Source organism: Protobothrops mucrosquamatus, unplaced genomic scaffold (assembly GCF_001527695.2).
Source record: "Protobothrops mucrosquamatus isolate PMUCROS unplaced genomic scaffold, P.Mucros_1.0 scaffold564, whole genome shotgun sequence".
Taxonomy (NCBI): domain Eukaryota; kingdom Metazoa; phylum Chordata; class Lepidosauria; order Squamata; family Viperidae; genus Protobothrops; species Protobothrops mucrosquamatus.
The window spans coordinates 291683-305358 of NW_015386867.1; the positions used below are offsets into that span (position 1 = coordinate 291683).

At 41.4% G+C, this 13676-nt stretch overlaps 1 protein-coding gene across 1 annotated transcript in view; it reads right to left on the minus strand.

Annotated features, from left to right (window-relative positions):
• Nucleotides 1–13676, minus strand: part of DGKZ (diacylglycerol kinase zeta) — a 49657-nt gene that overhangs the window by 2827 nt on the left and 33154 nt on the right. The window contains exons 25-31 of the mRNA XM_029284392.1: nt 9913–9953; nt 9395–9576; nt 8633–8664; nt 5945–5988; nt 3758–3878; nt 2721–2757; nt 1729–1828 (exon numbers count right to left, since the gene is read on the minus strand). Of these exons, the coding sequence (XP_029140225.1) occupies nt 1729–1828; nt 2721–2757; nt 3758–3878; nt 5945–5988; nt 8633–8664; nt 9395–9576; nt 9913–9953 (557 nt within the window). The remainder of the gene's footprint in view (nt 1–1728; nt 1829–2720; nt 2758–3757; nt 3879–5944; nt 5989–8632; nt 8665–9394; nt 9577–9912; nt 9954–13676) is intronic.

Genomic DNA, 13676 nt, shown 5'->3' on the forward strand with positions numbered 1-13676 from the left:
CCAGAGGTTGCTTATTCACAATCTCATCATTAGCTTCTTTAATCAAAAGTTTGTTCCATTCAACTGCCTGTTTTCTCTTGCAACAAGAATAGCAGCAGATAAATTCCCTTCTTAAATGCACAGAAACTGAACCTGAAGCCAGGTCTCCAAAGCATCTCCCCTGCTGCTGGAGATTATGATCCAGTATGTTTCAGCCAGTTCATCATTTTGTTTAAGGAACAGGGAACAAATTGTATTTGACTCATGCGGGCATTTATTCAGAAAGAAGGTTTGTACACTCTCACAACACTCTCACAACACTCTCCCTGCATAGGCAAAATTAAATCACGTTATAGCACAAGCACTCAACAGTTGGGATGAAGTTAGGAAGAGACATTGGAAAGGTATGGACCACTGGCTCTAGCTGTGTTGCAGAAAAAAATATTAAGAAAATCGCAGATTCAGTAGCGTCTCCTGTCAGGAGCTCAAGCCCCCTTCAATGCAGGCACTAAAGCAGGGGTCCCCAACCCCCGGTCCGTGGACCGGTACTGGGCTGCGGCATGCCAGCAACTGGCCCACACAAACAAGCTAAGCCTTATCCGCAGGATGCAGGCAGCACACAAAACCACGCCCCCTCCGGTCCACGGAAAAACAGCATTTGGAACTGTGAGGAAGAAAAGGGACAATCTTACTTTGCAAATTCTTTTTCATAGTGTAATCTCACACGGAGCCTTTTCCATTTAAAGTGGTTGGCCGTTCCAACTCCAGCAACTGTTGTTTGGTCACATTAATGGTCCGTGACACTGACCTAAAGGTTAGGGTTCAAGGAGCCGCCAGAACTTGCTACAAAAATCTTCATGCAGCTGGCAAAGGGTTTTATTGCTTGTTTGAAATGCTCCGATGTTTTTATAGTCCATTAAGATCTACTCTAGCTAAATGAACTCACATATGATAGGCCAGTCTCGTTGCCAAAGAATACTTCAATTATTTCTTTAAATCCCTCCCCTTAAGTATTAAGACAGAGCTATGACCGTGGAGCCCTATATTTCAAAATTCTGCAGCTCTCTGATATTAAAAGGGATTAAATTTTCTCTGTTAGTTTGGATTAATTAGCATCAGCTTGAGAATGCTGTTCAGAGTTGGAAAAAGTTAACAGTGAGGCAATTTTGCATCAAAGTTAGGAAAAGGAAAGAGGGAATGAGGCGTTCTGGAATTACATTTAGGGAAAGAACCCCCCCTGCAACATTGGCAGCATAAGAGGTCAGTCAAAACCATTTGCCAAGCTGTTATCTTAAATGCAGCAGACAACCACCAGATCTATCTTCATCTAATACACAGTCTACTTTTCCTGCTGGGTATAATTCATTTCCTTCCTGGCCAGCATCTTTTCAAGATCCATTTGATCTGCTCAGTCTGGTATAACTCCCAAGTGGTGATGGGATTACAGTTTCCAGAATTCTCAGCTCATATGAATTCCAGTTCTGACTTTGGGGGAAGTCTGGTTTATACATTTAACACAATTGTCAAGTGTAGCTAACAGTGTGTTAGTGGCACATTTACAATTCCCTAGACTGAAAAATTAATTAGCTAGCATGGTAGGAAGTCACCTAGAATCATCCTTTCTTGTGGATGCACTACTCTACTACATAAAAAAAGATTCGTTATTGATTCTGAACTCAGAAACTGAACGTAGAAATTTCACTCCCCTTCATGTATTCCCAATGCTCCATTGCTCACAAGAAATTTTACCTGCAAATCTGTTTTCATCAGTGAAGCTCCAGCCTCCACTATGTAATGGCAGATGGTCCGCTGGCGAAGTGCTGCAGCCTGATGCAAACTGGTCTCACCACTAACAGGAAGATTAAAATGGAGAACTAGGATCAAAAATACATACCCTCTTCTGCTATGTTCCAAAAGGCAAACAATACATAAAGTTCCAACACAGCCCTGGCTGGAACCAGTCTGTGACACAGGTTCTTGTATGTTAATGTTTCCATGGCGTTAGTAAGACATGGGGATCAGTTCTTACATCAGCTAGGAAGAGAGGCTGAGGGACAGACAACAAAGAGGGAAAGTCCTCCCTAACAAGTCAGACTTAGCATTTTCTTTTTTGCTCCCTGGAGACCTCAGTGGAAAGGGAAACAGCAACCTAAGAGTGAATGTGGCATTAAGGAAGGAAAGTTATGCAGAAACAACTGACTCCGGACAGGGTGATTTACTGAAGTTCTTCTGTAATTCCCTTGCACCAGGATTCTCTGGTGACCTGCAGGCTGTCCACCTTTTCTACAAGTGGAGCTGCTGGTAGGAAAATAAAGCTTTCACTGCCTCTGCAAATAGATCCACAGACACAATTCCTGTTTCAAATAGTCAGTACTAAGTAGCAGAGAAAGCTGGAATTCTAGAGGACAGGGATGACGAAAAAGAGTAACCTTCTACTTGTTTTTTTTAGACGTAAGAATTTATGCTTACAACACAACCTATTCAGAATGACAGCTCTCAAAACCATGATCCCAAAGGACAGACTGCGAGGTTGAGCTATCCTTCTCTACACACAAGACTGTTCCCTGTCTAGAGTCACTTGATGGGATGGGTGGCCAGACAAATTTGAATGAATGAATGAATGAACGAACACATGAATAAATAAATACACAGGCACCCACATGCTGGGTCAATTGGGAAAAAAAAAACAGTATACAAATTCCCTTGTGATGTTCTGCCACCATAACTGAGAATGGACTTACTTCTCTTCTTCTGCCACATCCAAAATCTCTGCAGGAGCTGGAATAGAGAAAAAGAGAGAGAAAACAAGATCAATCTGCATGATATGATCCATGCCACTATTTTCCCTGTCTACTATGGATGGAGAATCTATTTTCTTCCCCTTAAAAGAGAAAATGGGATACACATTTCTCATAAATACTGAAACCATTCTGTGAAATGCGCAATATTCGTCTTCTAATACTTAGTATTCCAAATCTGCTTTTATATATTTTTATTTATTTAATTATATCCCATCTTTATTACTTTTATAAGTAACTCAACATATCTAATACGCCAGGGTTCTTCAAACCTGGCCCTTTTATGACTTGTGGACTTCAACTCCCAGAATTCCTCAGCCAGCGTAAGTTTGAAGACCCCTGTAATATGCCTTCTTCCTTCTATTTTCCCCACAAGAACAACCTCGTCAGATGATTTGGACTGAGAGAGAGCGACTGGCCCCGAGTCACCTATCTGGCTTTTGTGCCTAAGGCAGGACCAGAGCTCACCATCTCCTGGTTTCTTCTGTCTTCTAGCCTGGTGCTTTAATCACTAGACCAGCTCTTTTCACAAAATCTATGGATGCCATATTGCCATATTGATTTCCACAGGTTCACTGATTCTCTCAGAAAATAAGAACATCAGAACGCTGCTTTGTTTGCCTGTCTGCTCAGAGAAAAGATAACCGCCAACTGGAATAGTGAACAGCACTGGATAAAGCTATGGGTTAACTGGGCAGTGATATTACTAGTTGGCTTTCTGATAGACAAGTGTTTTGTGATTAGCCAGGCCCATCAGGCAACCAGTTTCTAATTGGCAAGCCTCAATTAATGTTTGAAGAATATCTGTAACATGCACTTAAGGCTGAAGTCAGTATAGCATTTTACACAGCCATACAACACTGGCAAGAATCCAAAATAAAAGTAGCATGTTGAAATCTATTGCTCTGGTTGACTAGTTTCTTCCACTGATTAAAATAATCATCGCTAATAAGGTCATCCATTTTGCTGACCTGACTTACCATTTTCAATTATGTATTTCACAATCTCCTTACTCCCTGATTTGACAGCATGGTGAAGGGCAGTTTGGCCTGTGGGATCACGCATCATCAAGTCTTTGCCAGCCTGGTGCAATTCTTTGAACTAGAGCAACACAGAATCACTTGAAATGAGCCACAATACAGACATTATCTGAGGTAAGCCTCAATCAAAGCAATTTACACAAAAGTTTAAAAAACAAGCGGCAACAAAAGGAGATTACTGGGAAAAAGAAGTTAACAGTTAATCACTTGGATTGTGGTACGAGCCAGAAGCAATTAAAAAGGCCTTTCCAGCAAAAGGATGTTTCAGTCTCCCATTCAAAGGAGAGTATTACTGGATGTAATCAGAGGCAGCTGATCTGATATATTTAGAGAATCTGTGAGATAGCGTTCTTCTCTGCATTCACTGTTTCACATAAAAGAGTAAATTTGCAGCCAAATCCTATTTCTGGGCTGGTAACAGTGAGGGACATCTGGCTGATGGACTTAACCAGGTGCTCTATCCATATCAAAAGCATTGCTTTATCATCCAAGAGAGTCGAACGGCCAGGTCTCTTCTGCTCTATTCACTGATTGCTAAATCTGGGTTAACTAAAAACAATTTCCTTTCACATAATGTGCTATAGGACCAAACAAACAAACAAACAATATTATGGTGTAATGCCTTAGTTATTATACACCATGCTAAGATAACGGCTGCAATACTGTAACACACCGAACCGCACATTATCCAACCCATTTCGGCCTGAAATAAGGTGGTATGCAAGCCCAATCATAATAACAGGATTGATCCTGATGCACCAGAATTACGAGGCCCTATTCTGATCTACAACAAGGATATTGCCAATAGAATGTGAAAAATATTATCCTTGCGGATCATAAAAAGCACAGAAGTTCACACAAGTGCTGAACTGAACAGCCTACTCATAAATTACAAGGATCCAAAGAGTTAATGCTTTATAAATAGTAATTACTCGGTTTCATCACAATTCTTCCTGTCTTCTTATCCTCTATCATCTTAGAGGATAAGAACACTATTAAGAGACATTAACAGAGTAATCTGATGGGCTTTTACTTCTCTTTGTTGCAGCAAGCACTGTCTTAACTTACAGCTGGCTCAAGGAACACATCCTAAATCTCCCTGTAATACAATGTAATAAAGATTGTATTATAGGTATTTCTGACACTGAATATAAAACGCTGTGCCAAATTGCTCTGAGTTCTGAAAGAATAGATACAAAGAGGACACCCGACATATTTCTAGCAGAGATCATTATGGACCAGCAGCTGGATTTAAAATTCTCACTTGAATTCAACAAGATTAGTTAGTACTGCTGAAGTAGTTTGGTCTAGTGCAGGGGTAGGCAACCTTGGCTCTTTTATGACTCGTGGACTTCAACTCTCAGAATTCCTGAGCCAGCATAGCTGACTCAGGAATTCTGGGAGTTGAAATTCACGAGTCATAAAAGAGCCAAGGTTGCCTACCCCTGGTCTAGTGGCTAAGGCAGCAGGCTAGAAACCAGGAGACCATGAGTTGTAGTTTTGCCTTAGGCATAAACCTAGCAGAATGACCTTGGATCAGTCACTCTTGTTCAGCCCTAGGAACTAGGAAATGGCAAACCAGTTCCAAAATCTTGCCAAGAACATTTGTAGGGACTTGTCCATGAAGTTGCCAGGAGTCAAAACTATGGATGTGTATGCTTTCGTGTTAGTCAGATCCATACAACTGGAATTCATTCGAGTTCTTAGAAGTCTGTCATCCAAACTGAAAGTTTTAAGTTGTAACTTGTCTAAATATCTTGACTGGAAAATTAATCGCAATTCTGGTCATATCTTCTAGGTGTCACAATAAAGCTCTGACAGAAGTAGGAGGCCCTTGGTGAGCCTATTAGGAATTCACTGGATGAAAGGGCTACCTGTCTTAAAGGAAATCTGCACGGCTGCTGAAGGATAACAAGCGAGCTGAAATCAGCAAGTCACTTGGCACCACTAAGAGATTGGGAAAAGATTGAGAAGTAATGCAAATGGCACTGTTACATACAAACCCTAAATAAAACCACCATGGATGATAATGGTGTGGCATAGGTACTACTGCTGTGGCATAGGTACTATATTCTATTATATTCTTCTCAACATTGCGGCTTGATTTTAACACAACAGAGCTGTTACCTTGGAAAAATTGTTATTCTTGGCAGCGTCTATCAAAGCATCATCTGTAAAAGAAGAGACAGGAGAGTGCAAAATGAAGTAGTTGACAAAAAAAAAAGGCAAGACATGTGAGGAAGACAAATGCCAAAGAAACAGCAACTGGTGGGAGGACTGACAATAATTCTGCTTGGGGACAGAAAGTGGCTAATGAAAACAGAGATAGCTATCCAGAAAAACCTCATAAAATTACTTGTGACTTTTGTGTACCTAGGATAACTCTTACTTCCATCAATCTCAAACAAGTTGCAACTCAAAAATTCTGGAGGTTTTAATCAGGAGGGGGAAGCCTGTAATTGTTATTCTTATTAAGAAGTAAGAATAGAATCCTAGTGTGAAAAAGGAGAGAAAAGGCACAACCTTTGGCTTCTTGTGGAGATTCTGAATTGGCTCCCTCACTATTCTTGCAATATATATAGGGGGGGAAAAACTCCCAATTAACTGAATGGGAGCTTCACTCCTATGGAAACCTATAGACAGAGGACTTGCTCACAGAAGGAAGAAGAAAGTGATGCGAATCCCCATATTAGGGTCCCCAATTTACATGTTAAAAATAACCAACAAAATTTGGTTTTATGCATGCAAACTTTTCTGACATGGAATGTAAGCTCCATCGGGCGTGTCTGGAAGAGGAAAGATAAGGCCCCCCCAAAAAAATTTAGATGCAAAATATGTGTTGCTGTGGAGGCAAGATACGGTAATTTATTCAAATTCATCGTTTCCTGAGTAAATGTTCTACTGTTTACATTTCAATAGAAGATAATGGCTTGAACTGTGGAGTCCTTGGTGCTCTCTGAGCTTGGTTGTTTGCTTGCAGATCCTGTTTATTACACAACTACAGTGCTAATGATAGTTCCTTGACTAGGGTATTGTTTTCTACTTGAACTACCAAGGAGAAAACAGCCCCCCCCACCAATACTGGCAGGGTAAACTGCTGTATATAAACAGGGAGCAAACCCCACATTCACTAGCACTTATATTTTACCTAATCAGATAATGGAATGTCTGTAAACAAAACAATCAAGCTCAGAGAGCACCAAGGACTTCATTGTTTAAGTTTCACTGCTCTTACTTAGATACTCATTTTTGTAGACATAGATGTAGTACAACTGATAAGACTTGTGAAATTCCCTGATCTTCACAGGCTGCTAGTATTCTGTTTCCTTTTTCCTGCAACTCCAAATCTCACACACAAACATCCAGCCTAATCCATAACTCAGATGTAGAGAATTTAAGAAACAAGGTATGGAGGAAATTAAGAAAGTGCAACCTGGAAAGTGGGGGGGGGGGGAGAGAGGGAGGAAGGCCACAGGATATGGGAAGAACAAAAATATTCAAGGAGGGAGAAAACCACATGACTCAGATCTCCAGTGTGAAACTCATGACACCTCTTTAGGTGCTCACACTACGTCATCCTCTTCCCAAGGAAGACAAAGTCAAGAAAGAGAGTAAACCAGTTAAAATCTGTACTTTTTAGCTCCCTAATCAAAATGTCCTAAGGAGATACAGGGATGGAAAGAGGGATGAGGGAATAAATCACACAGCTTCCCAGTGTACATTTTTTTTATGAAGGTATTACCTAGAAGATTTCTGTATTTGTCTTAAACCCCCTCCCCCACCCATGGATGTCCAGGCATTTTTAAATTTGTACATTTTTTGTCTAAGCCTTTTTCCTATTGGCATTATCATTTGCTCTCCTGAGAAATAGGTATTTTATCCAATATGTCTTTTGTAACTGATCAATTAGGAAAGAACGTGCTCGATGTCATTAGGGTAGTCCTCAGGGCAGCCATTTTGTGATGGTTTTTGGACACTTTTCTGGCTTTATGGCAGAAAAAAACCCTGCAGATTCCTTTCATAGCATAAATGACTAGTCAGCATGAAAAGATGAGGCAGAAAAGGTGAACAGGGAAGAGGAAAGCAGATGCCCTCAAGGAGATGGTACCTGGAAGATGCCTTATCAATGGTTCATATTTCGAGGAATTATACTCTATTCAACCCTAGGAAACACTTTTCATTTGGTCAACTGAAAGAGGTCCCTGACTGGCATCTGGCAGACCTTAATCCTGCTGCTTTTCCTTGCATCCCATGCTGCTACAGGTGGAAGATTAACTTTGTTATCACTGTGACATTTTCTCCCAAATGTTGTGAGTTGAGGAAGGCAGTATGCAAAGCCAATGCTTCTTGCCTTGAGAACCATCATCCAAGCAGGTGCTCTCCAGAAAGAATTCCCCAAGCAGGATTCCAGCAACTTTAAATTCCTGTTGCAGCAGGGATGAATAAAACTTTAATTTTCCTGCATTAGAGAACATTTGCATAGTGTTCTAGCCTGGCTTCTGCTTGTATCTTTGTAGTTCTGTAATGCTCTTATATCTAAATGTCACCTACCAGATGCTAAAAGTAAACTCTACTGCAAGCTGTACTAAAACACTCGTTTTCAAATCTGGACATATCCCAATGTGAGATCTCACCTGCATGAGCAAGCACATTGGTGATCAAACGTCTTTCCCCAAGTGTGAATATTCAAATAAATATAACTGGACACAGCACTGACGCTTCCCACTTCTCAATTCCATAGATTGTATCAGTTATGCTAAAAAAAGTTAGAAACAAATTATACCGCAAGTCCATATAGTCAACAAAAGGCCTCACCTTTAAGGGTCTGGCTGCCGTCCACTGCTGAGCTGGAAGAACAAAACAAGAAAGATTCAAAGCTAAAAAACAGGTCCTTCCTATTCAAGGCCCTCCCTTCTATAAGAATTCCTCTCTATTTGCCTAGAATCAAAGAGACAGAATAGGGGAAGATCCTGCTGTTCCTATAAATTGGTAATTCTGATTTGTGCTATTTAAGGAATTAAGCCATTTGAAATCCGTTTTCAGGAATTCACATCTTCTATCTTGGCTTGTTCACCCAGTTTGAACCACCGTGCCATTCCGTTAAAATTAAAACAGATTATCCAATATTCCAATTATTGAAGCTATGGGTATAGAGAGTAAGGAATATGACCTTAACATAGGTGCTGTTGCCCAGGCAAAAAGGACTAATACACTTTTTAAAGTCCAGAACATTCAGATAACCTTTGGAAGTGGCTCAGGCTGACACTTCCGTAATTCACTGAACTACAAGACTGAGGAGGAGGAGGAGGTACAGCACAACCAGACTTGCAAAATGTTGTTAGTACAGTCAATCTCAACAGAGGTTGTTGTAGCCATCCTGTGGAGTTGATTTTATAGCCTGGTATTTCTCATGGAGCTGACAAATAAGCCCTCCTATCCCAGTTCAAAGATTCAACTCACAAAGACTGAATTCTCATTCCCCATTTTGTATAAAACCTTAAGCTATTTTTCCTTGGGGTCCTTCCCTTAATCTAGCCTGGTCTTTCTTACCTCTAGTCCCCAAGCAGACAGCCTCACCTGGAGACTGGTGTAGACGGTGGTGAAATTGGGAGAGGAAGGTGTTGCTTTGTAGGTGTTGAGGGAACATCAACAAGGTCAGGCATGGCAGGAGATGTGCCCACTGTTTGAGTGCGCACTAGTTCTGGGTCTAACACAAACAACTCATCCTGGGTGATCTCTGTTACATAATTAAGATGTTCCTGGAATTATATAGATAAATAATTTTAGGGACAGAATTTTTCTACTATTATTATCTAGTCAGGACTTCAATCAATATCATTTGATAATATGCAGCAAACCACTACAATTGTTTTTTTTTCTATATAAATACATCAAAAACAAACAGAAACAAAACCTAGCTCGAGATAATAACTATTTCTGAAAGTAGTACTGAATATTTGAAAAAGAAATTAAAAACTAAGATGTATGTAAAAATCATATATTATTTTATAAAAAGCATAAAAATATACTTTTTATTTTTTATTTATTGGAGAAGCTCATTGTCCACTCTCTTTGGACAACAAAGTAAAGCTCACCTGGGCACGGTCTATTCTATAAAAACGATCTGCGGTGGTTGCTGTAAAAGAAATACATAAGTTATTTGGTATTTATACAGAATCCCAGAAAGTTATTAAGTGCCTTCATTCATTTTCTCAATATAATAATAATAATAATAATAATAATAATAATAATAATAATAATAATAATAATAATAATAATAATAATAATAATAATAATAATAATAATAATACAAAAGTTGGAAGGGATCTTGGAGGTCATCTAGTCCAACCCCCTGCTCAGGCAGGAAACCCTATATATTTATATTTAACTGATATTGTCTATCTACTTCCCAATATATCTGTGTAGCAGAAAGCCCTGGAATTTGCCTTTCCAAAGAGAGAACTGAAAGACGTTGAATTCTGAACTCAAGGGAATATTCCATAATTGAATGCTGAATACAATAAACCTGACATATAGTGTCAACGTTGTTAGCCATTTTAATAAAACATGATTTACTGCATTAAGGTAAACAGATCCAATTATTCTCTTATTTTTAGTCATCTTGCTTGAGTACAAATAAAGAAATCAGCTTCATTAAAATGTGCTTTCTTTTTTCTTGTTACATGGTTGCGTATGCTAAATATAATGAGTTTTGACAAAATCTCATTCACTTAACAATATACTCGGTGTGACATATATGCGTATCGTACTGAATATAAAACTCACTTTCATATCTTGACATTTAAACTGATAGGTTATTATCATCACTATCTGTTAATCAATGAAAGAATAATTAAAATTAAATAAAATCCATTGAGTGCCAAGGATTCGTGTTAGCAGGAGTTACTCCCATCTTTGACAGTTTAAGTGACATAAAAAGTTCCATGAGGAATAAAACAAGAACTGGCTACTCCTAAATGCTTCATCACACCATGTTATACACATTTCTTTCTCCACCAAGATCAGTGAATGCACATACACACCCAATTAGGATGATGTAAGGGCACTCTGGCTAGCATTCGTATAGACCCGTGGTGGTGAACCGATGGCACGCGTGCCACAGATGGCACGCAGAGCCCTCTCTGTGGGCACGCGCGCTGTCGCCCCAGTCCTAGGCCTTCAGCTGGGTTTTATAAAACCATTTCATTTTAGGTCTCCGCTGCCGCGTGCAAAAAAAAAAAAGGTTCAATCAATCAATCAATTTCAACTTCTCACAAAAAAAAAAGATCTCGCAAAGTTGTAATTGACTGAACTTTTTAGTCCCACCCAGTCTGCCTTTACCACTGCAGCCACGCCCACCCAATTGGCCACACACACACACACCCAATGGGCCACGCCCACCCGGCACCCGACAATACATAAGTGGGTTTTGGGTTGCAGTTTGGGCACTCGGTCTCTAAAAGGTTTGCCATCCCTGGTATAGACTTTCAGAATACGACTGCAACTATGTAAATAATTTGCTGATGTCTAATTTAAAAAGTCTATGATTTTCCAACTTTTCCAGAAGGTTCCTGACTCATTTCACCTAAGGCTAAGGTAGATTAGCAAGTAGATAGGATACAAGCCATGATACCAAGACAACTCTTTTTCTGACAATGCTTCTGCGACATGTTAGAAAGCTGTCTTCTGCCTTCCAACAATAGGGGAATTTGCTGTCTTACTCAAAAGGCATTGCTGGTTTATAAAGAAAATATAGAGGGATTCAGTTTCCCAGTTTGGGGCCCTTCTGATACGTTGTTGAGCTTCCAATGCATCCAAAAGCCGGGAGCAAGTGGCTGAGCTATATGGAAATGGAGGGGAAGTGCTCACTCCCAATAGATCAGAATCATCAATACTCTTTAGTGTTATTGGATGCTCACACCCAAATAGATCAGAACTTTTGTTTTGCCTCCATATGTCTGTACCAAGGCTCTGGGCATTCAGAGCATTCAGCTAGGAAACTACAGCCCAGGTGACTACATTTTGTTGACTTACAGAACTTTCTTTACTTCTTTTGGATCTCCAGAATGCTGTGGCCAAGCTGAGGTTGCTATGGCTGGACCCTAGAAAGACTGGGGAATTTTCTTTGGGAATAGAGCAGAAGTGATGGGGAAGGGAGGGGAGCTCGTGACACAAGCCAGAGCAGATTAGACGACTGAAAGAGCCGCGTTTATCCTGTCCTGGGGAGAGATTTACAGTCGTGGAGCTGTTGATGAAGGCCAGTAATTCAACCATTTTAATGAGCCTGTGTTGCCCCTGAATACCACTCCAGCTTTTTTTTCCCCCCTCCAATGACACATTTTCCTCTATTTGGAACATGCTGCTGGGAAACTGGCAGAAAAAGAGGAAACAATCTGCAGCAACAATATCTGGGAACAGGATCCTCATACGGGGGCACAAAAGGGATGGCCTCTTCTCACTGGGATCCCATAATCAAATGGGTCCATGTGCCTGTATGTTGTGCATCAGGACTGGTGATGTCATTTCTTTATTTGGGAACAAGATTATACAGTGATGTACATAGTATCCCACAGTTCCTTGGGGTCTAGGAGCATAAGGCTCCCACCCTGGGCCACGCCTCCTTCACCTCTCGCCTTTTGCCTCTGCCCATTTACCTCCAATGTTCCTCCTTGGCTGGCCCTCCCCCACCCATTCTCCCTGGCCAATGAGACCGTTGCCCTCCACCCTGTGCCCTTTGACCTGGCCGTTTCACCGAGGCACCCTTTGTCCTGGGCCTTTGGCTGCAAGGGACAGATAGCCGCCAGCCAATTGGGTGGGTAGCAGGCAGAAGCCAGGGTGCTGCAGGCAGAAGCCATGGGCAATCGCAGGGGCTGCGTTATGGGGCAGCAGGCAAGCAGCATGCAAAGAAAATTAAATTTTAAATGCATTTAATCGGCAGGCTCGACTTCACAAACATATGATAACCATACGTTTCTGAGACAGACATTTGGTGCTTTGCTTGTTTAATACACGAAATGAATGTGCCGGATAATGCGCCATTCGCCTGCTGTCCCACACCAGGCCGCCCCCCCCCCACAATGGCAGGAGCTGCGCCAGCCCTGCCGTTCGCCTATTCACCCCCACCCCCCTCAATTGGAGAAGTCGCGCAGGCCCTGATGTTCGCCTGCTGCCCCACAACACAGCCCCTGCAATCACGCACTGCATGCTGCCCCTTTGCAGCACCATGGCTTCTCCCTGCCACCCACCCGATTGGCTGGCAGCTATCTGTCCTGCACAGCCAAAGGCCCGGGACAAAGGGTGCCTCGGTGAAACGGCCAGGCCGAAGGGCACAGGGTGGAGGGCAAGGGGCCCATTGAGCAGGGGAGGGCCCCGCTGAGGAGGAACGCTGGAGGTAAATGGGCGGAAGCGTGAGGTGTGAGGTGAAGGAGGCGTGGTCAAGGGTGGGAGCCTAAAGGTCCCATTCCGAGTTCCCGGAGGGAGTGGAGACAGAGGAAAGATTTTTAAAAGTCCACACAAAAGGGAGGGAGAGAGACGGGCAGTTAAGAAGTATGAAAAAACAAACAAATGGAATCAGGAAAGCAGAAGAAATCAGTGAAACAAATTACTCTTTCTTTCTCTCTTACACACCTTGATTAGAAGGAAGAATATAGAACAAGGTTCAATCTATCAGTATTACCGTATATAAAAAGAACTTGTAAGACATGAATCTCTCCCAGTGTCCTCTCCTCAGTCTTCATTGTGGCCTGTCCATTTTTTTTTTTAACTTTCTGCACTCTCCAGTATCTATCCTGGTTAAATCCCACTGTATCGCATGTTGTCCCCATCTATTAGATCTCTACAGCTTTGTTCCAATTGCCCA